The sequence below is a fragment of the Dendrobium catenatum genome, unplaced genomic scaffold (assembly GCF_001605985.2).
Source record: "Dendrobium catenatum unplaced genomic scaffold, ASM160598v2 fragScaff_scaffold_333, whole genome shotgun sequence".
Taxonomy (NCBI): domain Eukaryota; kingdom Viridiplantae; phylum Streptophyta; class Magnoliopsida; order Asparagales; family Orchidaceae; genus Dendrobium; species Dendrobium catenatum.
Window position 1 is genome coordinate 109,427 of NW_021318795.1, and position 27,442 is coordinate 136,868.

General features: G+C 36.4%; 1 protein-coding gene across 8 annotated transcripts; it reads left to right on the forward strand.

The window, feature by feature from the left end:
• The first annotated feature begins 50 nt into the window (after nt 1-50).
• On the forward strand, nt 51-20,455 carry LOC110093517 (E3 ubiquitin ligase PQT3-like). 8 transcript variants are annotated; one of them, XM_028693612.1, is made up of 15 exons: nt 51-202; nt 2,542-2,750; nt 3,045-3,144; nt 12,783-12,864; nt 13,043-13,209; nt 13,376-13,455; nt 13,899-13,964; nt 14,080-14,236; nt 14,322-14,470; nt 14,800-14,964; nt 15,039-15,293; nt 16,102-16,140; nt 16,263-16,524; nt 18,669-18,756; nt 19,931-20,455. In XM_028693612.1, the coding sequence occupies exons 2-15, from the start codon at nt 2,585-2,587 to the stop codon at nt 20,438-20,440; spliced, it is 2,286 nt and encodes a 761-aa protein (XP_028549445.1). In that variant the 5' UTR covers nt 51-202; nt 2,542-2,584; the 3' UTR covers nt 20,441-20,455. The 8 variants fall into 8 exon arrangements, with proteins under 8 accessions (XP_028549445.1, XP_028549446.1, XP_028549444.1 ...); XM_028693613.1 differs by having other exon boundaries at nt 55-208; XM_028693611.1 differs by having other exon boundaries at nt 58-354.
• Nucleotides 20,456-27,442: the final 6,987 nt, after the last annotated feature.

The window sequence follows — 27,442 nt, forward strand, 5'->3', positions numbered from 1 at the left end:
TAGCTATTTTAATGCCTTCAAAATCCTGCAGAACAAATCTCAGCCATTTTATTTTTCGTCCTTAATAATAAGCATTAGGGCATAAAAGGGGGCCGGCTCACTCATTCCTTCCCATTCGACCGGCCCTGATCGCACGAGCAGAAGGAAGAGCCGGCGTGCGTGCGTCTTCCTCATTCGGCCGACTCTAGGGCAAGCGGCGACGGTATGCGTATGTGTCTATTCCTCTCCTCTTCGACCCTTCGATTCTTGCAGGCGTTCCGTCAGGCCGAACGTGAGAAGGCAAGGGGGCGGCAAGAGGCGAAACGACCAGAGAAGAGAGTTCTTCTTCCTTGTTTTCTTTTGATTTTCTTGAATGTAAGAGCAAGAGGGCTCCTAATCTAGAAGTTCAGTAGGAGTTTTTTATTAATTGCTCTGAAGAGATTGAGAACATAAGAAGGCTAAAACTTTTGCCTGTTTCTCTTACAAAATAAAATGTAGAAATGATGGAATTATATTTTATTGAGTTTCTTCAATGAATGGAAATAGTGATGCCGGGGTTGAATTTCTCTTCTAAAAGAATAAAGGATGTTAAAATTCCTCTTGAGATGCTATGCGAATTGAATTTCCTTTTTTTTTTTTTGAATATGAGAGCAAAGTGTTGAACTGCTTTTATACCTAAATGAATCATGTTGAAGTCCTTGTAAAAGACCATTGAGAAGAATTTTGAAGTAACATATGATCAAATTCTGATGAATCTCTAATCATCCATTTACATGTTGATTCAAGCCATCAAAAACATTTCAGTTTTATGTTTTTAAATCTTTTCTAATATGGAGATTTCATATACGTATTGTTCTCCTCTTTAGTTCTATGCCCCTATGGGATAATGCATATTAATAGGACTCCCTCTGATGTGAATTGAGGAGGAAAGGAGGATTTCATGTGGCTGGTTTTATTCTGAATTTCTTTTCTATGAGGAGATTTTGAGAAACTTTGGTACATACACTTATGATAGCAATCCTATAGCATGGAATGCTGTTATTTCTCATTTAATATGAATTGCTTATTTTGCTATCTTATGAAGGATATAATATCATTTGTGTTTGAATTCAATTTATAGAATCATTTGTCGTATTGCAACCATTCGCATTCGTGGATGAAGATCGAAATAGTATAAAATTTATGAATTATAGGTTAAGACTTAATGAACATCATTTATTTGTTACGGACAAGGAATTTTGTCATAAAAAATTATATATATCTACCTTATCACCTTCCTTCAACTCGAGACTTATTCTGAATAGCTTTATCCTTTCATCATATATTGAATCAATCATCTATTATCAAACAAATGCAGATTTTCACAAATTTGGCTCTCCAAATTGTTTTGGATGTTAGAAAAATGTAGATCTTTGCTCTCTAAATGAGTTGAATACAAATTTTCATTCTCCTTATACTCATTGTGAAATAGGAAATAAATGCTGATTTTTTACTTTCTTTTGTGTTTCAAACTTATATAGAAATGAGATAAATACATATTTTATTTCTCTAATTATTTTGGAAATTAAATACATGCAGATATTCATAAATTTTGCTCTCTAAACTATTTTAGAAGTTAGAAATAGCAAATTTTTCTCTCTAAATGATATGAATACAGATTTTGTTTTCCAAACTGTTTTGGAAATGAGATACATGCAGATATTCATAAATTTTGCTCTCTAAACTGTTTTGGAAATTAAGAAAATGAAGATTTTTGTTCTCCAAGTGAGTTGAGTATAGGTTTTATATTCCAAATTGTTTTGAAAGTGAGAAGAATGTAGATTTTTATGATTGTTTTGCTTTCTAAGCTATTTTTGAAAATTAGGAAGATGTAGATTTATGTTATTTAAATTTTTTTGGAAATGAGAAAGATGCATAGTTTTGTTTCTTTAAATTTTCTCTATAAACTTTATGTTAGAGGCTCTTTAGTCATAAAGATACATGCTCAAATCAATATTGTAAATTCATTTGTAATACACCTATTTACTAAAGTTATTTCTTTTAAGGTTTATGTCTTATTCAGCATACATAATGACAACATGATAGCTTATCAACTATGTGCTCATCTCTTCAATTTTCTTTAATGAGATATTCTCTTTAAAAAAACAAATTTATGTTTATTACATTTGCTTAGTGTTTTCTTAATTGAATAGATACTACATTTTCTTAGTCTTTCATGTATTAAATAGATACTATACTCTCTTAGTCTTTCATATGATGAACAAATACTTCACTTTGAGCCATATTTTCTATCCAGTAATAAACATTTTATACATCTTGAGTTAGACTCTAATACAATATAATATGATCTCCTTCTATTCTTTAGTTGTAGACCACTAGCTATTCTTCCTCGTGCAAGGAATAGCTAGTGGTCTACAACTAATGAATAGAAGGAGGTCATATTATATTGTACTGGAGTCTTTGTTTTTATTGTTCTTATGTAATATTAGGCCTTTTTATATTTTTTGTGGTCTTTTGCTTGTTTTACAAATAATTTTGAGGCAATTTTGTCCTGTTTGGTAGATCAATTGGCTCATAGCTAAGGGGAAAACTCCATGAAAAGAATATGGCTGTGTACTACAAGTTTAAAAGTGCAAAAGATTATGATTCTATTCCCATTGAGGGACAATTCATATCTGTTGCAAATCTGAAAGAAAGAATTTTTGAATCCAAGCATTTGGGAAGGGGTACTGATTTCGATCTGATGGTTTCAACTGCTCAGACTAATGAAGGTTGTTTTTTTTTTAAAATCATTGGAAGATTTTATACATTCTTTCAAACATTCAATATGGGGGGATAATTAATTTAGTGAGGCGTGGTTAGGCAAATTATAGATGTTGATATGATAAATTTTCTGCCTGAAAAAGGTCTACTTTAGATTAGTTGTGTCGTTGTGGTATTTGGAAGCCTTTATTTTATATGTTGTGGATATTTTGATTGTTTCTGGTCATTTTTATTTTTGGGAATTGGTTTCATTCTTTTCTCATTGGACTTTTTATGGATGTTATGACCTCTTTCATTTTCAGAATATGTAGATGAAGCAGCAATGATTCCTAAAAATACATCGGTACTTATATGCCGGGTACCAGGGCGCCCTCGAAACCCTATTGTTACCGAGAGAGACAAGTACTATCTTGCATCCCAAGACTTGGTCTTTTGTTTGTTTATTTTTTTAACTCTTTTAATGGTGATGGACCTGCTCGGTCCATAGCCCCACCGGCCCCTGTGGGGCCGGTACTCATTTACTGCAGGCGGAGAACCCGCCTGCCTGGGCGGACAAACCAAGGGGGGGGGGAGTAAAGGGGTGGGCCCCTTGGGCTCACCAAATTGAAAAGGTGGCATGAGTTGTTTGCCCTAGGGGTATTGAGGGGATTTGGAGGGGTTTTATGTGAGAGTTAAAAGTGTGTTAGGGGGGCTTTTTGGAGGGATCTTGTTTTGTGGCTATTTTAGGTTTCTTCTTCTCTAGGACTTGGGAGAAAGCTTCCCTTCTCGAATTGGGAGCATTGTATCCGTGGAAACTTGTAAGTCTTTTGATATTTGAGTAAATGAAGTGTTTGTGAGTGTTTTCATCCAAGAAATTTCGCATTTTCCCATTGTTTTTGGGCTGTTTTGCTTGGAATCCGAAAATTACAACTCAAGATCCATCAAAGTGGTATCAGAGCGCTAGATCCACAAGGAAGGGATGGGTACACGAAGGATTGAATCTATTGAAGAGAAAGTTGGAGAGTGGGAAGTGGAGTTCACCGCCCTTAAGGAGAAATTTGCTTCCGTTGATGAAAAGCTTGATGGAGTAGAGGAGTTGAAGACTCAAATGTTAGGGTTACAAGAGATGATCAAACAAATGGTGGCGGGCCAACACAACATGGGGGGTTCGGTTAACCCTAACCCTAACCCTAATCCTATTGCGCCGCCGGTTGATGGTGAAGGAGGTAGTAGGGTTCGTGAGGGACCTAATGCAAAAGGGAAGGAGGCCATTGACATTGTCGACCATGGAGGGGATGCTTGGTCCGCCGGCCCAAGGGGGGGCAGGTATGGCCCAAACTGGGGAGGGGAGGACTACTCCACCGCCGGATTTATGGGAGACGCTAGGGCAAGCTATACTCAGAATCATCCAGAACAATTTTTCCAAGGAAGGGAGGGAGGAAGCATGCCTTACAATCAGTGGGGAGGAGGATCGTATCAGGAAGAAAATGAAAACAACGACGGGGAGAGGGAAGAAAGAAGAAATCAAAACAAAGATAAAACGAAAGGTAGAAAATCAAAACCGCGAGCCTTGGACTCTTCCGAAGGTTGACGGGTGATGTGTTGCCCTTCTCCAAGGGACTTCAACTCACGAGCCCGGACCCATCTTGCGGCTGGTGACAACTTTGATTCCTTCCCATAGGAATCTCACTCTTATTCTCTCCCAAGAACAAAGTGTGGAACACAAAATTTTCATATCAAATTAACCATCCCATTACAATAGATTAAGGCCTTATATATAGGCCATAACATGAGAAAATCAAAATTACAAAAATGCCCCTTGGGCCAAGACACTCACATAAACTATCCTAGGGGTAAAATAAGAAAATACATAAAACAAGAGCTAAAATTCAGAAAATAATACATAAATGAAAATTTAAATAATGCCCGTCGATTTACGACGCCGCCTGTGATAGATGCGCCAAATCTTCGTACCGATGTCCGCATCAAATGGTCTCAATGCAATGAAATAGAAGCGTTAATATTAACTCTAAAATTAAAGAAATATTTAGCTTCAGATTACACACTGATTTCTAGAAATTAGAAGCGTAATTTGGAGTGGGGCGCCATGGGGAATAATATATGTGAATAAGCCAAGAGGATAAAGGAGAGTCCCGGTTATATATTCTAGAAATCACTGAGCAATTGAATGCATACTGCAGGGCAACCAACGAGGGAATGCCCAAACCCCTATGAGATTTGGTCTTGCAAACATTATCCCAAGAAACTGTGGATTTTATTGTTGCTGAACGGATCTACAAAAAACAAAGCTCTCTTAAAAAATTTCATAACCGTTTTGGGTATAGTAGATCCACGGATCCAGTAAGCATTGGAATTCAAAATAGTAAACTTCAGAAATTGTAACCAACCAGCAAAAGAGAAGATTGGCTTTCCACCACGACATATTTTTGGTAATGTTATCCATCAGAGGCATGAAATTAGTAACTTTTAGTCTGTTAAAGGAGAGCGGGATACCCAAATAAGTAATTTTTTGGCCGATATTATGGATAGAGAGAGCTTGATAGATAGCATTTTGGTTTCTCAAGTTCTTGGGGAGCATAACAGAGATCTTATCAAAGTGAACATGAAGTCCAGTGGCATTAGCAAAAGTGTTGAGGATTCTAAACAAGATGGTGCAATTGTCTAAGCTAGCTTCACCAAGGACTAACACGTCATCCACATAAAGAAGGTGAGAAAGAGAGAAGCCATCAAAGGAGATCCCCTTAAATCCTCCATCCAAAAGAGTAGAGAAATCATCTATGACTAGACAGAATAGATAAGGGTTAAGATGACATCCTTGCCTCAAACCCGCAGAAGAGGACCTCCTCCTTCTATGGCTTCCTCGCTTCTTCCCTCTAATTTCCTCCTCTAGCGGAGCGCCTTCTTCTCCACATTGTCTTTGGAAACAAATTTTTGCCCCCATTGATCCTTCTCCTAAAGATCTCCATTTTTCCTTTCATCCCTCTGAACCGAAAATCATCCCTTTCTCTGGTGAAAAGTTGGCCAAAGGCGCAGAAGATTGGAGCTTTTATTTAGTTGGCTATTCTATTGGCCGAAGGCCTTTTTATAAAGCGTTACTTGGAGCCATCAAGAAAACCTGGGCTCTTAAAGGATCGCTTCAACTCCTTTCTCTTAGCGATGGATTCTTCCCGCTTCATTTCTCTTGCTCGGAAGACTTTGATATGGTGTGGTCCAGAGGTGTATGGTTCCTTTAAGGTAAGTCTTTTATCCTCCAAAAATGGCATCCTAAGTTTAAACCTAAGAAGGAGGATTTCTCCTCTGTTTCGATTTGGATCAATGTTTAAAATCGCGCAATCGGGTATTGAGACGTTTTTTGTTCATGAGGTGAGGCGTAAGCCTCAAGGCGTTTTGAGGCGTAAGCCTCAAAATTAAAAAAATTGCGTAAAATAATAATAAATGTCAAAAGTGATTTTTATATAATACTTAAATAATATGTTAAATGATGACATATTAGCTTTATATTGAATTATGAATTAACAAATTGACGTACACATGAAACAAAAAATTGCATAAGATCTAAAATGACAAGTAATAAATTGCATGAAATAGAATTAAAATCCAAATATTATAAAAGCAAAACAATATTAAATATAGAAATTACATAAAAGTATCATATAACATAAGTTCAACTCCAAATTTTCTTTTTTATCAATTATCTACTAATTTACATTTAATTCTTAATAAAAGTTGAAATAGTTGGCAACAACTTAGGAATTTTCTGCACTGTCATCACTGAGGTAGTCTTTATCTGAGTTGGGTCTAAGCCTCACGCTAGCGAGGCGAGGCGTGCCTCAAGGCGGGCCTTAGCTAAGTTGAGGCGCAAGCCTCATAAAAAAGCTAAAGGCGTAAGCCTTGAGGCATTTTTCACTATAATTGCGCTGAGGCGAGCCTTATATTGTGCAATTTTAAACAATGATTTGGATCAAGATACATGATCTTCCGTTAGCTTGCTGGAACTCTGAGGGTATTTCCAGAATCACAAGCAAGGTCAGGGTCCCTCTGGCGGCTGATAATTTGACCATTTAAAGGACTCGCCTTACATATGCCAGAATATGTATGCTTGTAGACATTGAGGCCACTTACCCGGAAGAGATCGTTGTTTCGCTTGACGGTGATGTTGTTTGTTTGAAGGTGCAGTATGAATGGAGGCCTTCTCCATGTGCGCACTGTAAGTTTTTAGTTCACTACTTTTCTCTCTGTCTGTCGAAACCAAACACCCCAAATGTTGAGCCAGGGAATCCATCTACTGCTGTTTTCTAAGGAGCATCCCAACAGAGGCAGAAGTTTTAATAGAAAACTGAGAAATCGTTGAACCCCTGATTTTCATAACGAACAAAACCTCAACTCTCCTCAAGAAACAAATACTAGCCATCCCCCCTCAACCACCAAAAATCTGCAGCAACCACCTATTACCAATTACTTTGGGCAACCTCTTCACTACTAGCCCCACTCCCCACCTCCTACGCATGTGGAGTCTAGCAACCCTTCATAACTAGACCCTCACCATTCCTTAGTCCAATCTGTTGATCCTGAGGTCGGCCCCTCCAACATACACAATTTAAACTCTCCCACTTAAGAGGATTCCTCTTCAACCAGCAACTTGCATAAGTAGGAAGTCAATCCGCCTACAGACGTTCTTTCTCCCAATAAATTTGATATCCTTCAACAACAGGAGGACTCCTTTAGGTCTGATTCTCTGGATATTGGTGCTGCTGTTGATAATAACCAAAATTCCAAAAGGAAACTCCACCAGGCTTCTAGTTCTGGCACGTCCAAAAAATCCACCTGGGGAAGCATGGCAAAAAGCCTCCCCCCATTCTAGTCCCTGATGGTTTCACTGTCCATTGCTGTCTGGAACATCAGGGGGTTTAATCGCCCCGATAAAGTTTTGTGTTGCAAACGTCTGGTTGACTCTTTCAATTTGGATATTATGTGTATATTGGAGAATAGGATTCACTCCCCCTCTCTTCAAGATCCCTTTTTTTGAAACTTCACATTTTGTTTTCTCTTCTGTAAACAGTTGTCATAATTTTGATTTATCTTCTTCTGGTCGTATTTGGGTGAAATGGAATGCAAATAAGATCCACTTTCAGCCTGTTTATTACCGCTCAGCTTATTTCGGGCTCTGTTTCTACTAGAAGCTTCCCTACGTTCCACCTCTTTGTCATTTATGCCTCCAACAGTAGTGTAGGCCGCTCGGCCCTTTGAGCTCTTATTACCCAAACTGCTCCTGACTTTGACACCCCTTGGCTCCTCATGGGTGATTTTGATTGTTGTTGCTATGCATCCGAAAAGGTGGGAGGCACTTCTTTATCCAATAGATGCTTATCTAATCTTAATTCCATGATATTTGAAAACAATTTAATGGATTTGCATTCGGTTGGTTGTAAATTTACCTGGTTCAACCAGCATACTAATAATCCGATTCATATCAAATTAGATAGTCATTGTTAATGAAGCTTGGAGAAGTTCCGTCCCCAGCTCCTTTTGTTCATTTCAAAGCCCTTCTTGCTCCAATCATAGTCCAATTGTCTTGCATTCCGGGGTACCTATGCATTACAATCACAGATTTCTTTTCAAAAATTATTGGACTAATTTTGATAAGTATTGAGTTTTACTCATTGAGGCTTTCTCTAAGCCTCTTTTTGGCAACCCTTTATCTTTCTTTTGTAATACCCTCAGGCAGCTTAAAGGTGATATTATAAAGGAGATTTGGGCAATTCTTCCAATATCAACTCTCATCTTGATGAGCTTCATAAACTTCAAATGGGTTGGTTGGATAAGGTCCATGTTGACCCTCACAACCCTTTGCTTAATGCGTCTCTTAAAGATGTTAATTCCAGAATCTCTGAATTTTCAAGTATGATTGCATCTTGGATTATTCAAAGGGGAAAAGTCAATTGGTTAAAGCATGGGGAGGATATTTACAATTTCTATATGCCAAAATCAGGAGCAGCAGGAACTATAAATCTCAAGCTGCCGTGAACTTAATTAACTCTTCCCCTAATGCTTCTAGATCTGATGTGGTTTCTTCTATTATCCTGCACTTCCAAGATCTATACAACCCTGCTCCACCTTCTCTGACGAATATGGATATTTTCCCCATTGGCTTCACACTTCCTGATCATTTAGTTACTTCTCTCACTCAGCAGGTTTCTGAAGCTGAGATTAGAAAGGCAATTTTTTTTGGTTCCTCTTCCTCTGCTCCTGGACCGGATGGTTAAAACTTTCATTTTTACAAATCTGGGTGGCATATTATTGGTCCTTTGGTTATTAAGGCTGTAAGTCCCTTCTTTTCTAAAGGTTACATTCCAAATGGGGTAAAAGCTACAACCTTTGCTCTTATCCCTAAACACAAGTATGCTACTTCTTTTTTTGACTTTTGACTTATTGCTTTATGTAATTTCTCATACAAAATCATCGCCAAGATTATTGCTAACAAGCTTATGCATATCATGCCTTTAATAGTCAGGGATAATCAAGCAGGGTTTGTTAAATATAGTGTCTACTGTTAACATTCTGCTAGCCAATGAAATTCTCAATACCTCTCGTATAAGGGGTGGCACTAAGTTTTTTTTTGTGCCAAATTAGACATCCGCAAAGCTTTTGATTCTGTTTCTAGAGAATTTCTGATTGCAAGGTTGATTCAGAAAGGTTTCCCTCATAGATTTGTTAGCTGGATTAAAGCCTGTATTTCTGAGGTGAACTTATCCATCATTATAAATGGTGCTATTGAAGGCTTTCAATATTAACCTACTGTCATTTCTTTCCTTGGAGCTATAACTATTAGCGATTTTCATTCTTCATTATGCTCTAAATATTGTGTTAATATGATCCTGTTAGAAGCATCAAATGAGCAAGCCAGTGATTCTAATTTACATCATTCCTTCTTAGCTTTACAGGATCGTTTTTTTTTAATTCCAGGTTTAACAATAAATGCTGAAATTTTTGTTGATTATTTGCAAGAGATTGAGGAGAGATAAATGCTGAAATTTTTGTTGGTTATTTGCGAAAGATTGAGGAAAGATAAGTGCTGAAATTTTTTTAATTAATTGCTCTGAAGAGATTGAGAAAATACGAAGGCTAAAACTCTTTCCTGTTTCTCTTACAAAATAAAATATAGAAATGATGGAATTATATTTTATCCAGTTTCTTCAATGAATGGAAATAATGATGCCGGGGTTTCTTATTTAATTTATCTTCTAAAAGAATAAAGGGTGTTAAAATTCCTCTTGATATGCTATGCGAATTGAATTTTGTTTTTTCTTTTTTTTTGTATATGAGAGCAAAGTGTTGAAACCCTGCTTTTATACCTAAATGAATCATGTTGCAGTCCTTGTAAAAGACCATTGAGAAGAATTTTGAAGTAACATACGATCAAATTCTGATGAATCTCTAATCATCCGTTTACATGTTGATTCAAGGCTTTTAAGCCAATAAAAACATTTCAGTTTTATGTTTTTGAATCTTTTCTAATATGGAGATTTCATATATGTGTTGTTCTCCTTTTTAGTTCTATGCCCCAATGGGATAATGCATATTAATAGGACTCCCTCTGATGTGAATTGAGGAAAGGAGGATTTCATGTGGATGTTTTGTTTTATTCTGAATTTCTTTTCTATGAGGAGATTTTGAGAAACTTTGGTACATACACTTAAGATAGCAATCCTATAGCATGGAATGCTGTTATTTCTCATTTAATATGAATTGCTTATTTTGCTATCTCATGAGGGATATAATCTCATTTGTGTTTGAATTCAATTTATATAATCATTTGTCGTATTGCAACTATTCGTAGGAGAAGATCAAAATAAAATTTATGAATTATAGGTTGAAAGTTAATGAACATCATTTATTTGTTACTTGTTATGGACAAGGAATTTTATCATAACAAATTATATATATCTACCTTATCACCTTCCTTCAACTTGAGACTTATCCTGAATAGCTTTATCCTTTCATCATATATTGAATCAATCATCTATTATCAAACAAATGCAGATTTTCACAAATTTGGCTCTCCAAATTGTTTTGGATGTTAGAAAAATGTAGATCTTTGCTCTCTAAATGAGTTGAATACAGATTTTCATTCTGCTTATACTCTATTGTGAAATAGGAAATAAATGCTGATTTTTACTTTTTTTTGTGTTTCAAACTTATAAATAAATGAGATAAATGCATATTTTATTTCTCAAATTATTTTGGAAATTAAATTCATGCAGATTATTCATAAATTTTGCTCTCTAAACTATTTTAGAAGTTAGAAATAGGCAAATTTTGCTCTCTAAATGATATGAATACAGATTTTGTTTTCCAAACTGTTTTGGAAATGTGATACATGCAGATATTCATAATTTGCTCTCTAAACACTTTTGGAAATTAAGAAAATGCAGATTTTTGTTCTCTAAGTGAGTTGAGTATAGATTTTATATTCCAAATTGTTTTGAAAGTGAGACGAATGTAGATTTTATGAATGTTTTGCTTTCTAAACTATTTTTGAAAATTAGGAGGATGTAGATTTATGTTCTTTAAATTTTTTGTAAATGAGAAAGATGCATAGTTTTGTTTCTTTAAATTTTCTCTATAAACTGTGTGTTAGAGGCTCTTTAGTCATAAAGATACATGCTCAAATCAATATTGTAAATTCATTTGTAATACAGCTATTTGCTGAAGTTATTTCTTTTAAGTTTTATGTCTTATTCAGCATACAGAATGACAAAATGAGAGCTTTTCAAGTATGTGCTCATCTCTTTAATTTTCTTTGATGAGACATTCTCTTTAAAAAAACAAATTTATGTTTATTACATTTGCTTAGTCTTTTCTTAATTGAATATATACTACATTTTCTTAGTCTTTCATGTATTGAATAGATACTGTACTCTCTTATTCTTTCATATGATGAACAAATACTACACTTTGAGCCATATTTTATGTACAGTAATCAGCATTTTATACATCTTGAGTTAGACTCCAATACAACATAATATGATCTCCTTTTATTCTTTAGTTGTAGGCCACTAGCTATTCTTCCTCCTGTAAGGAATAGCTAATGGTCTACAGCTAAAGAATAGAAGGTGGACATATTATATTATACTGGAGTATTTGTTTTTATTGTTCTTCTGTAATATTAGGCCTTTTAATATTTTTTTGGGCCTTTTGCTTGCTTTACAAATAATTGTCCTGTTTGGTAGATCAATTGGCTCATAGCTAAGGGGAAAACTCCATGAAAAGAATATGGCTGTGTACTACAAGTTTAAAAGTGCAAAAGATTATGATTCTATTCCGATTGTGGGACAATTCATATCTGTTGCAAATCTGAAAGAAAGAATTTTTGAATCCAAGCATTTGGGAAGGGGCACTGATTTCGATCTGATGGTTTCAAATGCTCAGACTAATGAAGGTTGTTTTTTTTTTAAATCATTGGAAGATTTTATAGATTCTTTCAAACATTCAATATTGGGGGATAATTAATTTAGTGAGGCATGGTTGGGCAAATTATACATGTTGATATGAGAAATTTTCTACCTGAAAAATGGTCTACTTTAGATTAGTTGTGTCGTTGTGGAATTTGGAAGCTTTTATTTTAATGTTGTGGATATTTTAATTGTTTCTGGTCTTTTTTATTTTGGATGGGAATGGGTTTCATTCTTTTCTCATTGGACTTTTTATGGATGTTTTGACCTCTTCTTTCGTTTTCAGAATATGTAGATGAAGCAGCAATGATTCCTAAAAATACATCGGTACTTATACGTCGGGTACCAGGGCGCCCTCAAAACCCTATTGTTACCGAGAGAGACGAGTACTATCTTGCATCCCAAGACTTGGTCTTTTGTTAGTTTATTTTTTAAAACTCTTTTAATGGCTAATCAAATTATTATGACCCGAGGATGTGTACCTCATTAAATGGTATAAGCTTTGCTTTAAGTAAACCTGGATGATATTAGCATTAGGTAACATTCAAGGAAAATGACATTCTGGTGACCAAATTTGTTTACCTGCAGGCCCAAAAGTGTAGAGGATAAAATAGAAGATCTTCCACCCTCTAGTACTATCATGGTTGGCAATTCATCCACAATGAAATATGTAAGCCCATTATTTTGAACTGGCCTTAATTATTTTAGATGTTTGTATCTTCAAGTACAATTTAATTCTACATCCCTCATGAAACTCTTACCAGAAATGAATTGCCATTGGTAAACAACACGCGGTGTTAGTTTGATATCAAAATGAAAGTAACATATATTATGGTTGTATTTTGCAGCCCGATGAATCTGAATGGTATGAGTTTGGGAATGATTTGTATAGTGTTCCTGAAGTTCATCCTGCTCAGTCAAATGCTCCAATTGTTGATGTTTCTCCTACGAACAAAGTTGATGAAGAGAGCAAGATTAAAGCTTTACTTGATACACCTGCACTTGATTGGAATCGGTGAGATATCCCTTATTTAATTCTGTTTATTTTGCAGTTGCCTGGTTTATTGCACCACGGTGATGCTCTAGAGAATATGAAATTGAATTTTATCTTTTTGTTTTGTGTATATGTTAGCTCTTCATGAAATATGTTGTGGTCTTATAGTGTCAAATGACTTTTACAGCCAAGGACATGATTCGTATGGTGCTGGCAGAGGATTTGGCAGGGGAATGGGTGGAAGGATGATGGCTGGCCGTGGTTTTGGTATTTAATTGATCTTATATTTACTCCTTTTTTATTCTAAAGATTAGTTATTAGTTCATGACGATCCCTCTAGCAAAATTTCTTGTTCATTTTGGTAGAAATTTCTCAACTTTACTGTTTAGGTGCTTGTCGCTCAATTTTGAAGTCGTTTTTTTAATTGTCTTACTGGAGGGAGAAATGATAAGAGAATGAGGTCGGTTCACTTGGTTTTGATATCAACATTATCAAAGATTTTAAGTTCTCAGTGGAGATAATTTTACCTGAGTTTGTGGGTTTTCTTAGTTCATTTTGCTTGAATATGTTTTGAGATTTTTATTGTTTAAAAACGAAGGCTAGTTAGCTTGACTTGTTGACAGCTACTTTTATATAAGTATTTTCACCTCTGTGTTCGAAGTTTTGAATTTATGTTCTTGACTGATGCTGTGTGGTTTAAACAAATGAAGCTCGAGGTATGATGGAGAAGAAGACGCCTCCTGCTGGTTACATCTGCCATAGATGCAAAGTTCCTGGTATGCTGATTATTATTATTATTATTTTTAATTATATTCTTATGCGAGTTTCTTTCAAGCTTTCCCTTTAATATCCACAAAAGTTTTTACATGGGTATTTTGGTTTTTTGTTCAGGTCATTTTATCCAGCATTGCCCCACAAATGGTGACCCTAGTTATGAAATTAAAAGGGTGAAGCCACCTACTGGGATTCCAAGATCTATGTTAATGGCAACTCCAGATGGGTCTTATGCACTGCCAAGCGGCGCAGTTGCTGTCTTGAAGCCAAATGAGTGAGCTACATTTGTGCAACTATTAATACTTTTTATTAGAGATCTCATCAGCCATTTTATTATTATTATTTTCTTTCTATTATAGAGCTGCATTTGAGAAAGAAATTGAGGGGTTACCTTCTACTCGATCTATTAGTGATCTTCCACCTGAATTGCACTGCCCATTGTGTAATGAAGTAATGAAGGATGCTGTATTAACCGGCAGATGTTGTTTCAAGAGTTTCTGTGACAAGTGTAAGAATTGAATTTCTGGGATTGTGCTCATCTTTTTTACATTAGACAAAAGAACTTTTGCCCTCTGCAACTTATGTAGATGTTTTTGCCTGCTAAAGGAATTTGAAAATAATGCTACCTTTCAACTGATTTCAAATTCTTTTTTGGTTGTTTACTTTATATTTAAGAAAAAATTGGTATTATGAAACATGTTCAGCTTATGAGTAAAATTTGTATTATGAAACATGCTCGCCTGTATCCATTTTCTCTTTTTTTTTTTTTGCTTTTGACACTACAAGATTATGGTTTTGAAACTTTCAATTGTAAACCGCTTTGATATCTTCACTCAGGTATCCGTGACTACATAATTAACAACTCGAAGTGTGTCTGCGGGGCAACTAATATATTAGCTGATGACCTCCTTCCAAATAAAACACTAAGAGAGACTATCAGCCGTATATTGGAGACAACTACAAGCAGCACAGAGAATGCTGGAAGCTTGGCACAGGTGCAAGGTAATTGATATATATATATATATATTAACTTGGGTGATTTTTGTTTCCATTAGGTTAATTATTTCTCTCTTTAGATATGGAATCGGCTCGCCCTGTACAATCCAGAGTTCCATCAGCTACTCTTTCTAGAACCTCGAAGGGTGAACCTAAGCAGCCTCTTCCAGCAGACAATACTGCATATATCAAGGAAGGTGAGGGTGCAAGTGAACCGAAAACTGATAATTTTACTTCAGTTTTTCCGGATAAGAAGTCAGAGAAAACCATGGATCAAGCTGAAGCAACTCCAATTCCAGAAGAGGCTCAGGAAAAGTTGCCTCCGGGTGATCTAGGTGGGTTGGGTGATTTTCTAACCTGTTCTTTTTGGCAATTGTCCATGTTTTTAATTTTCCTATTATAACTCGCAGGAAAGAAAAAGAAGAAGAAGAAAACTCGAATTGCTACTACTGGTTAGTTCATAATCCAAGATCTTGTTTTTATATATTTTTGTTTATTGTAATTTTGTATGTTTGGTCACATAAAACAGCGGCCTTTCGATGACCAGGTTAGGAAAGTAGAGGTATTAGATTCAACTTATGTTAAAAAAGGTAGAGGCAGACCTAAAAAGACTTAGTTAGTAAATATTAGGAATGACCTTTCTTTATTAGATTTAAACGAGAATTTGACTTTTAATAGGACACAATGGAGAAAAAGGATTCATGTAGCCGACCCAACGTAGTGGGATAAAGGCTTGATTTTGTTGTTTTTGTATTGTAATTTTGTATGTTTGGTTTGTATGGTTTTGATTTTTTTCCTCGGCTGTTATATTTTGTAATGTATTGTGTTTAGGTTCCGACATGCAATGGAGGAATTTTCAACAAGATTTTGGGTTGGATAACTTCGCTGGGATGCCTGTGGGTCCATCAAAGTCAGAGAAAACCATGGATCAAGCTGAAGCAACACATGATTTTACGAATGTAAAAGAGGCAGTATATGCAGAAGCAACTCCAATTACAGAAGAGGCTCAGGAAAAGTTGCCTCCGGGTGATCTAGGTGGGTTGGGTGATTTTCTACCATTCTGGTCTTTTTGGTAATGTCTCGAATAATAAATAGTTTTTTAGCAATTGTCCATGTTTTTAATTTTCCTATTATAACCCGCAGTTAAGAAAAAGAAGAAGAAAACTCGAATTGCTGCTACTGGTTAGTTCATAATCCAAGATGTTGTTTTTATATATTTTTGTTTATTGTAATTCTGTATGTTTGGTTTGTATGGTTTTGATTTTTTTCCTCGGCTGTTATATTTTGTAATGTATTGTGTTTAGGTTCCGACATGCAATGGAGGAATTTTCAACAAGATTTTGGGTTGGATAACTTCGCTGGGATGGCTGTGGGTTTATCAGCCTACAATCCTTATTGGGGTTTAGGGATGCCAATTGGAATTGATGGATTCATACCTTCTTTAGCTGCTCCTATGCCATACATGGTTTATACACCTACTAGTCCTTTTGATGTTCCTTTTGGGGGAATCTTACCACCTGATCCATATATCGCGCAAGGCTACATGATGCCCGGTTTTCCTCTGAGGTATTTTCACTTCACAAAAGTTTTATTTATTTATTATTATTATTTTTTTATTTGGATGTGATAAAACTCATTAAGTTCAAGTGAAAACATTAATATATTGAAGGCCATGATTGATTTCTTCTTATATTTCTTTGGTTCTATTTTGATTTTGTTTTGTTGTATACTTGTATCTCTTTTTTTTAGTTTCATACAAAATGAAAAACAAATGATATTTGTTTCTATTTTACTGGAACAAGAAGCGCTTTTTGTGTGATGCATGAATAGAAAAAGAAACTGTTTTTTTCTTTATTTTTTAAGTGAAGTTTTTTGTTTTGTCATTGAATAAAGATAAATGACAAATTTAAATAGAGCATAATTGTGATTGTGATTCAGCTAGTTTAGATAATTTTAATTGTTTGTCTTTCCTTATATTATATATTTTATACTAAATTATATCTATGAAATAGTTAAAACAATAATATCTGTAGTATATATTTAAGAATAAGATTAAACTCTATGGTAAGTTATGGTATAATTTTGTTTTAAAATAAATAATGTTATTATTTTTTTATCCTGCAATTGATATCTGTAATATATAATTTAGAGGATTATTAGTTGATGAGGATTTTTTTTTTAATTTTTATATAAAGCGATGATTTAATTTGCTTAAAGTAAGCTAAGTTGATTTTTTAATAGATTAAAACAATATAATAATTTCAATAATATTGTTAATTGCTTATACATTGTACTAATTTAATTATTTGAGATAAAAGTTTGTTTCTTGCCAATGTGTTGCTATACCTTATTTAATAAAATTTGATCAATTATTTATTTATTTATTTGTATTTAAATTGTGATTTGTGATAAAATTAAATAATGTTATAAAAAAGCTATTATTTATTGAGTCGTGTTTGTTAGTTAGAATACCTTGTGTTATATGGAGTTGATTTACTAAAATATCGCTGATTCAAGGAAATAACTCTGTTTATGTTTTATAGTTTTTTTCAAGGGATTTTTGCCAAAAAACAAGTTTTAGTGAAACTTTTCTCCTTCTAAAACCAAAAAACAGGTAGGAAAATGTAGACTGAAGTTTGTGGGCTACTTAATGAACATTCCTAGACATGTTTCATTTCATTGAAAATGAATTGAAGTTTGAACATCTGTAGTTTTCTGTATTAGTTGGATGCATTGCTTTTAATTTGGTTTCTTCCTCTGTTTATAGTCATATTCATTATCATTTTAAAAGTTGTTTGTAATCATATTCTTAGAAGTACACAGTCTTTTTATCTGAAATTTATACATTGCCACGCCATGGAGTCCACTTGCTGATGACAATCTATTTAAACTCTTAAAATTTCTAAGTAGTATTGGTTGTCCTATTCTATATCTGATCAGCCTTACCAATGAATCCCAATTTGCTTCAATTAACTATTTATCTTGAAAAACTCAATGAGTGTTATCTTTAAGGGTTTATTTGGGACTGTTGCAGCGTTTTATAAAGTTGATTGTAAAATTGACGTGGAGAAAATATATTTATTATTATGGCTGCAGAAAACAGATTTTTATTACATAAATTTTTAAAAAATTTTATTATGCTATTGTGAAGGTTTCGTTTGGGACAACTTTAATACAATTTTTTAGTATAAAATAGTTTTAATTTAAGAAGTTTTCATGCTTAAAAATTGTTTTAGAAAGAAAGAAAAAAGCTGTTTCAAATAAAATGTAAGTTTTTCTTTTTTAATTTGTTTCATACTGATATATGGAAGTTGTTGAAGGACGATATCCATTGGCAACCAGGAACTGCATTTTTGAAGGACGATGATGAACGCAATCAACTTATTCATCCCCTTGGTCGGCCTTTCGGCAACCATGGGATCCCAACATCCTTTTTGGATGATTTTGGCTGCCTGGGAGCTCTATAGGACTATTGTTATTCTGAGTCCTTCCTTTTTTAATTTCTTTCATTTTGTTATAGGTTTCTTTTGTTTAGAAGTTTTTTGCTGATAAGGTTTTGTTGTCTGCTACATGTTTGTTGTGTTAGTAGACAATTTTTTTACTGTAATTCTTTCATTTTTGAATGAAATGGGCTAAGGCCCCAAATTTTCCCATAAAATATATGGAAGTTGCTGATTCTTTTGTTTGTATGCTGGTGCTGCTGTGTGCAGGGAGTTCAGTAGGGAAAGAGAGAATGTGACTCCGGGAAAGGAGACCAATAGCAGTGTTGATGCTGTCTCACTGAAGAAGGCTAAGCCTGTATGTCTCTCTATTAGTTTATCATTGATTTGCTCATTTTCGTATTCTTCTATGCTTCTTTCTGCTTTCTCAAGTTTGAAGGGAGCAAAATGGACGGCCCTTTTTCTCTTTTACTCAGCCTTGCAGATTAGGCCGAATTAATTTCTTTTTTTGTTTAATTCTTTTTTATTTTCCGTGTAATGGTTCGTAAGCTCAATAGATTATGTTATGCGGCTTCACTTGTGGGCTTTTGCTTGCCATTGATGCCTTTTTATGTCTAGGGCATCTTTTTTTGTTTGCTTTTTTATTTTTTATTTTTTTATTAAATTGTTTTTGATAAAATGGCTCATTATATCCTCATTAGAATGGGTTTTAAAATTATTAAATTTATTTTGAGATGGGTGGTATTGTTAATTTTATTTAATTTTTAAATTCATCATAAAAATAAATTTATAATTTTGATATTCATTTTAATCAAAATTTATAGTGGATATTTTGACCCAAAAATTTAGTGGGGTCACAATTTCAATTGATGTCTAAAAAAATTTAATTTAAGTTCAATTATGTAAGAGGCCATTGTTTTTTGGAAAAAAAAATTGAGGGTTAAAATATTATTATTATTATTCTTCTTATTCTTTAGAATGCTAAAATTGTTTTTGACAATTTAGTGTAAAAATAAAAAAAAAAACATATTTGAAGTAATAGAATGATCATTTCGAACACTTTATTTCATATTCAAAATATATGCATAAGATGAAATATTAAAGATTATAGGATGCTACGAATAATAGAAAAGAATTATATGGGTGATATATTTCATGTTAAAGTTATATATGAGTGGTAGACATGTAATATTAATATTATGGATGTTTTAGATATGTAAATAGTATGAAATAAAATAATATCTATGTAAATTTGCCTTTTTTGTGTTGCTTTCTGCGATAGTATTTTAGCATAAAAATTTATGAAAACAGTTAGTTTATAGTGGCAAAAAATTGTCAAATAATGCAGATAATAAGATAAGATTTAAAATTATCCATCTGGCATGGGCATCGCCAGGATATACAATCCTTCTATTACAGCAGCCATCCGATCTGGATCGGGTGGCTGGCTGGATTTAAAAATCAGATTGTGCAAATAATTTAAAAAAATATATATAATTGTAAAATATAATTACAAAAACTTTGGCTTGCAGCAATTGAGGTCGGAGGTGTTAGAAATTATAAAAAAGCAGCAGCCAAACGTGGACCGGAGTGCCGGTCCGTCCCGCGACGCGGTTCGGCATTCTCCTCCGCCTCCCCGACCACCGCCCCTGAAGCGAAAATCATCCGACTGGGAGCAGTCGGACGGGGATGCCTCGGCCACGTCTAAGGCGGAACGGAAGCAGAAGGGAAGTGTGTTCTCTCGCATCAGTTTTCCGGCGGAGTGCGGTGATCCGGATCGAGGAACCGGCAAGCGGAGGAAGACCTCGTCGGATCCGCCCGACGGCTTGAAGGACCACAGCGAGCGGGAAAGGGAGCGGCTGCTCGTTAATGGATACATTAGTTCGTCGACCGGCCGAAGGAGCGGCGGCGGAGCAGGGGGATACGACTATGAGTCGAGCGATGAGGAGCGGCACTTCAAGCGGAGATCGTCGTCTTCGCGGCGGAAGTCGGAGGAGGAAGAAGCCGCCCGAGCACCTAGGGTATTGAGGGAGCGCGAGTGAACTAGGTGAAGCGTAGATGATCATCGCGGCCGTACGTCATTGATCGGACGGTCGGCACACCTCCGTGGCTGTCAAGGAGGTTTTCTTCTAGGCTACAAAAATTTACATTTTTTTTACTCTGGAGTGAAATGTGGCTTTGTAATTTTTCTTATGATGAGAATCGTCGAAGAGCTCTTTGCGACTTTTTTAAAATTATATTTCAAGTTTTAATTAGCCCTTGTAAAATAATGTTTGAATTATGAAATTGTTTGTTGTGCAATGTTTTTTCTTTCTTTTTTTCTTTTCTTTTTTATTGTACAAGCATCCTTTTTTTATGAGTTTGAATTATGAAAAGTAATAATATTTGCATATTATTTATGATTTTTTAATGATTAAAATTTAAAATAGTTAAAAAAATGTTAATAATAGAAAAGTACTTGGAAATTCTTTTTATTGCAATTTTAACCATTTAAAATTTAGAGAGAGAGAGAGATGAACTTCCATATAAATGATCTAATAATTAATAGAGGCTTAAATTTGAGCTTTTATTCAATTTTTCTTGGGCATTATAAAATTATGTAATAAATAATCAATGAACCTTTTTAAATTTCATTAGAAATTGTTGTTATTTATATTAAAATAAAAATATAACCCTCCAATGGGTGAGCACGAGCAAAATTATAAATATATTTTTTTGTAAATTTGATATATCATCTATTTAAAAAAATGCTATAATATTAATAATAATAATAAATTTAATTTGCTCCACATATTATTAGGGTTTAAATTTTTATATCATTAGTAATGTCATTATTACATAATTTTACTTTTTTTAGAGCAATTTTTTGTGTTACAACACATGCTATAGTGGACAACAAAAGAGTTGACTCAGACTTTATTTGGGACATCTTTCTTATTGCTTTTTAAAGCAGTTTTTTAATACAATAATTTTTTGAACTAAATCTTTTTGTATTAAAATGCTACTTTAAAAAACAATAAGAAAGTCGTTCCAAACGAAGCCTCAGACTTCATTTGAGAGTTTTTTTTTTTTCCGAAAAAAATGCTATAGAAAACAATGAAAAATTGTTCCAAACGAAACTTTAATTTTGTCTACCAGCATCACTTTAATTGTTCCAAAAATTTGGGCTGGCTCTGTCAATTTCTCTTTACCATTGATTTTTGCTTAATGATGAACTTATATGGCATGTCTTGTCTACTTATTTTATCAAGCACAGAAGGTTATGAAACAAATTGTATATTGACAAGGAGAGATAGTGATGGAATGAGGAAGCACAGAAGGTTATGAAAGAAAAAAAAATACTTTAAAATATTTTTACAAAAAGAGTAAGGAGTAAGCAAAAGTTTAAAAATTTGTACAAATTACATTGGAATCAAACTTATGAATCATGTAATGAAACTATGAGAGAGCCTAATGATATATAGACTTGAAAAATTTGTACTAATTTTTAAAAAATCAATTTGATTTCATGCTGTGAAGAGCTTGAATGAAAATAACTTTGAAGTTATTTGTGAATCTAATGTGTTGTGTATATATTTATCATAAATTTATAAAATGATAATGTTTAGTTTACTGAATTCATCATCTCCAATGCAAAATTATTAAATTGAAATTATGAGCATCATCATATTCCATAATAGAAAATTTGAATTATCATTTCTTGTTGATAATTTTTCTTTGTATTTCTATCATAGCTAGTAATTTACATTTCCATCAACTTTGCTCGGAGATAATTAAGTTTCATGTACATTTCTCTATTTATTTCTATTGCCTTAAAATTATCATTGTATACATAATTATTTTACATTATCTTGAACTTAAATCATGGCCATACTTGTTGCGTCCCGGAGTATTCGCGGCGGTATAGAAAATATATAGTTTAACGTCTTAGCATTGTACGAAGATCCAGCACACAATCAGATAAGAGAGAGGGTGTAGCGTTTATAAGAGACACTAGAGTTTTTACGTGGAAACCCCTGAAAAAGGGGAAAAAATCATGGGGCCTGGCCCAATTTGAATAAATCCACTAGTATTAGTTGTCAATTACAAATGAGGCCCTTCCTTGGGAGAAGGCCTTGGCTTGATGATACAAATATACATCATCTAGAGCGCATTACGTAGTGGGAGTTACAATAATCAACATAGACATGTTTATTTGGTTGGAAGAGCCTTTGTCGTCAAGAGACAAAAATCAGAATGATCGTAGTCAGCAGGAGACCGGGGTCAGAAAGACCGTTGTCTGTTGATGGAGGTCGGAGGGACCATAGTAGGCGACGGAAGTCAGAAGGATCGTAGTCGGCAGGAGACCGGGGTCTGAAAGATCGTTGTCTGATGATGCAGGTCGGAGTGACCATAGTAGGCGACAGAGGTCAGAAGGATCGTAGTCGGCAGGAGATAGGGGTCTGAAAGACCGTAGTAGGAGGACGGTGTTTTAGGATAACTCTCTGCGTTAAGTGGTGGCCCAGAAGAAGTATGGGCGTCAGGTGGTGGTCCGGTGGAAGTTCGAGTCTCACGTGGTGGCCTGGTGGAGCACAGGGCTTTAAGTGGTGGTATGGCAGAGCAACGGCGTCAGGCGGTGGTCCGGCAAAGGTGAAGGCCTTAAGTGGTGGTCTGGCGGAGCAACGATGTCAGGTGGTAGTCCGGTGGAGGTGAGGACCTCAAGTGGTGGTCCGACGGAGCAACGGCGTCAGGCGGATGTGAGGGGCCTCAAGTGGTGATCCGACGGAGCAACGACGTCAAACAGTGGTCCGGCCGAGGTAAGGGCCTCAAGTGGTGATCCGGCGGAACAACAGTGGTGGTCCGGCGTAACTCCGGCGGTGGTCGAGGAGACAAGGGAGCAAGAGCGATCTCCGATATCTCTCTTGTTTCCTTAGGCTTCGGGTCCTTTTTTCAAGAGGAGAGGCCAGGAGGTCTATTTATAGATTTCTTGAGTGGCATGACCTATAAATAGGTGACGAGATCAAGGGTAAATGGGGAGTGGTCGGATGAACGGCCGATGTTGAATTCCTTGATCATGCACTGTCCTTTAGGCATTTGAAGGCCTTAATGATGTCAAAATTTTGCGATCTTGGGCTCGTTGGATTCGTCTTGCCGAGCCGCTCAATTCGAGTATAAGCTTGTTATGTTTGGAAATCGTTTAGTAATCCAAATTGTGATTTGAACCTTCCAACAGCGCTTGGGGTCCTTGATTTGGACCCATTTGGGCTCGGATTGAGTCAAATTTGGTGTCGTTAGGTTCGTATTTCCGAGACGCTCAGTTCGACTATAAGTTTGCTGAAATTGGAGTTCGGATGGTCTCTGAATTAATTTTTGAAGTTTCCAATTTGATTTTGCATCGAGATTCGCGCCCGATTAAGATAATTTTTTGACTACGTATCAATACTTAATCTTTGGTTTTAAATTGTTTTTGCAGATTGCTGTTGATATGGTTAAAGCTTGGTATTGTGTGGTAGCTTTTGATAGAGTTGATATATCGAGGGAAAACTCGCTTTTTGTTATATTCAATGTTATATATGGTTGAACATTTTGTATATATTAACAATTTTCTATCATTTGTTTTTGTATGAACACTCTTCTTTTGCATTTGGATCCCAATCAAGTCTCTCGTAATTAAATTGATAAATAAATCATAGTTTTTTTTTCCTTTATTCAATTTTTTTTTTCAACCTTAGAGTCTAAAGGCTTTCATTTGAGTAGATCTCAAACTGAATATATGGAATGTAATTTTAGTAATAATAGTTATATTGGGAGGATTATGACTTTGGGTGATCAAGTCATTAATATGAGTACATGTTTTAGATATCTTGGGCTTATTGTTTAGAGTGATGGTGAAATAGATGGGGATATTATTAGTATAATTCAAGTTGGATGGTTGAAGTTAAATACTATTAAGTGTCAATGACTAAGCCTTGAGTAAGATAAGTAAATGCTGTGAAACAAATTCTTTATTCTTCTGTAACCGTGTTCATTCTTCATTATAGAGCTTACACGTGGCTCTCTCTCAATGGTCATCTAGACCCACCTATAGCTATTTAAGCTACTGTACTACATCTTTCCATGATGAATAATATTTTCTCACTTTCTTTCTTTTATCCGGTTCTTGCACTGTAACATGGTATCAGAGCAGGCCTTCTTGTGACTCCTCCTTCGTCTCTTCTTTCTTTCTTTCTTGTCGTTCCAGCCCTCAGGTCTCACCTGAATCCTCATCGGCGAACGGATTTCCTCTGCAATGGCGTCCTCCTCATCAACTGCGGCTACCACCGACGACAGACCCACCGCATCCAACATTCTTGATCAACAATCCATTCCGCAGCAACTAAAATTTCTCATGAGCAACATTCAGAGCGTCATTTCTATCACGCTCACGGCCGACAATTACCCCCTCTGGCGATCTCAGGTTCTCAAGATCTTCAAAGCCAACAGATTCGATGGCTTTCTTGACGGAACCTCTCTCTGCCCACCCTCCACCGATCTCGCCACCGCACAGAACTGGGTTCTCATCGATCAAAATCTCGCTGCCGCGCTCTACTCGATCATCTCCCCTAGCATTCTACCGTATGTTCTCTCACTTGAACATTGCTCCGACATTTGGGACACTATCGCCCGTCGTCTCCAATCCTCCACCCGTTCAAGAACTATCCAACTCCGCAACGAACTCCATCACATCTCCATGAAAACACAAACTATGTCTCAATACCTTCTTAACATCAAAGCTCTTGTTGACGCTATTGCCGCTACCGGCTCTCCCCTTGATCCCGAAGAAATCATCTTCTACACCCTTAACGGGCTTCCACCTAAATATCAAGCGTTCAAAACCGCCATTAGGACGAATCTCCAACCCCTTGGTCTTGACGATTTGTGCACGTTACTCTACAGTGTGGAACTAAACACGGTGCAAGAAGCCGCTAAAGACCTTCAACATCTGCAGCTCAATGACCCCTCCACCGCTCTAACTACCTACCGCGGTCCAAACAGCGGTCGCACCAATACCAGAGGACGCCCTCCCCCATCCAGTCGCTCTTCACGCCCTCGACCAGACAAACCAAATACAAGATCCATCAGCTGCCAAATCTGCTCCAAGCCAGGGCATTCAGCCCTAAAATGCTGGCATCGTCACGATCCAGCTTACACCGAAGATAACCCCAAGACTGCTTTATTCACTCAAGCCGAAACAACCACCAACAATGACTGGTTTCTTGACACCGGTGCCACCAGTCATCTAACGGCCGATCAATCACAACTTCACTCGATCAAACCTTTCAACGACAACCAGCATATCACCAGCCGATCAACCCCCTCAGGTAATCTCCAACTCCAGCAACTTCTTCATGTCCCAAACTTATCTTTCAACCTCATATCCATTCATCGGTTAACCAAGGACAACAATTGCACCGTGTTCAATTCTCTGCTAACGGGTTTCAAATCCAGGACTCGAAGACGGGTCGTTCTCTTCTCAAGGGTCCTTGCCATAACGGCTTATATCCCATTAGCTCTGCTGGTCGTCCATCACAACTCGCTCTCTTCTCGGCGCAAGAAGTCTCCAATCTCTAGCACATGCAATTGGGGCACCCCGCGTCCTCAACTGCAGCTCATTTACTTCAATACATTCCTTCTTTTTGTAATAAAAGTAGCTCTCACTGTAATTCTTGTAGATTGGCTAAAAGCCACCTTCTCCCGTGTACTCGCTTTACTAGCCGCTCGTCGTACCCGTTTGCCCTCGTACACTCCGACGTCTGGGGGCCAGCCCCGGTCGTCTCTGTACAAGACGCCCGCTACTACATTTTTTTTATAGACAATTTTTCACAATTCTGCTGGGTGTACCCACTAGTAAATAAATCAGATGTTTTTTTTTTCTAAATTTCAAGATTTCAATAATATGATTGATCGTCAGTTCAATGCCAAAATTAAAATCTTCAGATCAGATGGCAGAGGCGAATACATAAATCACAGGTTTGCTTCTCTGTTTTGACATCTTGGGGTTATTCATCAACACACTTGCGCTCATACTCCTCCCCAAAATGTGGTCGCTGAACGCAAACACAAGCATATACTTGAAACTATTCGTAGCCTTCTTATTGAAGCCAACCTCCCACACTTCCTATGGGCCGAAGCTCTCCTCACCTCCGTTTACCTCATCAATCACACACTAAGTCGATCTCTCAACAATCTCAGCCCGTACCACACGCTGAATCAAAAACCTACTTCCTATGATCATCTCAAGATCTTTGGGTGTCTTTGTTACCCATGGCTGAAGCCATATGTGCTATCCAAACTCAATCCCTTATCAACCCCCTGCGTCTTCATCGGGTATGCCACTACCCAAAAAGGTTATCGATGCCTTGACCCCATCACCGGTCGCATTTACGTCTCAAGGCATGTTGTGTTCAACGAAAACAATTTTCCCTATCGCTCCAACATTTCTCAACAAACCAATACTCCTACCAACACCACACTTCCGCCTCTACTACTTGTTCCAACCAACCTCTCCAGTCAGAATCCAACCAGGGTCGCTCCGCTCACAACTACACTCCAACCTACTCACTTAGTCCTCCCTAGCGTTCCTGCAACCAATCCCGCACCTCACACTGACTTAGCCCAAGCACCCACGTCCCCACCCCGACATCACATGACCACGCGCTCCAAAACTGGCAATCTTAAACCCAAAACTATTTTTAACCTCATTCACACGGACACTACCCATGTCACTGATCCTACCTCTTTCACCGAAGCTGCTCGCTACGAACACTGGAGGCAGGCCATGTCTGCGGAATTCCATGCACTACAATCTCAAGGTACTTGGGATCTTGTTCCCCCGTCTCCGGATCAAAACGTCCTCGACTGCAAATGGACGTTTCACACCAAATACCTCGCCGACGGCTCTATCGCCAGGCACAAAGCCCGCCTAGTCGCCAAAGGGTTCAATCAAGAACACGGGCTCGACTACTCCGAGACATTCAGCCCCGTCGCCAAAATGCCTACCATCAGGATCCTTCTCGTTCATGCTC

Excerpts from the sequence above, each read along its gene's own strand:
- LOC110093517 (XM_028693612.1), top strand. The coding sequence starts at position 2,585 with ATGGCTGTGTACTACAAGTTTAAAAGTGCAAAAGATTATGATTCTATT. Across the intron at positions 14,471-14,799 it reads CAAGAGTTTCTGTGACAAGT|GTATCCGTGACTACATAATT; the intron begins GTAAGAATTGAA and ends ATCTTCACTCAG. Across the intron at positions 14,965-15,038 it reads AAGCTTGGCACAGGTGCAAG|ATATGGAATCGGCTCGCCCT; the intron begins GTAATTGATATA and ends TTCTCTCTTTAG.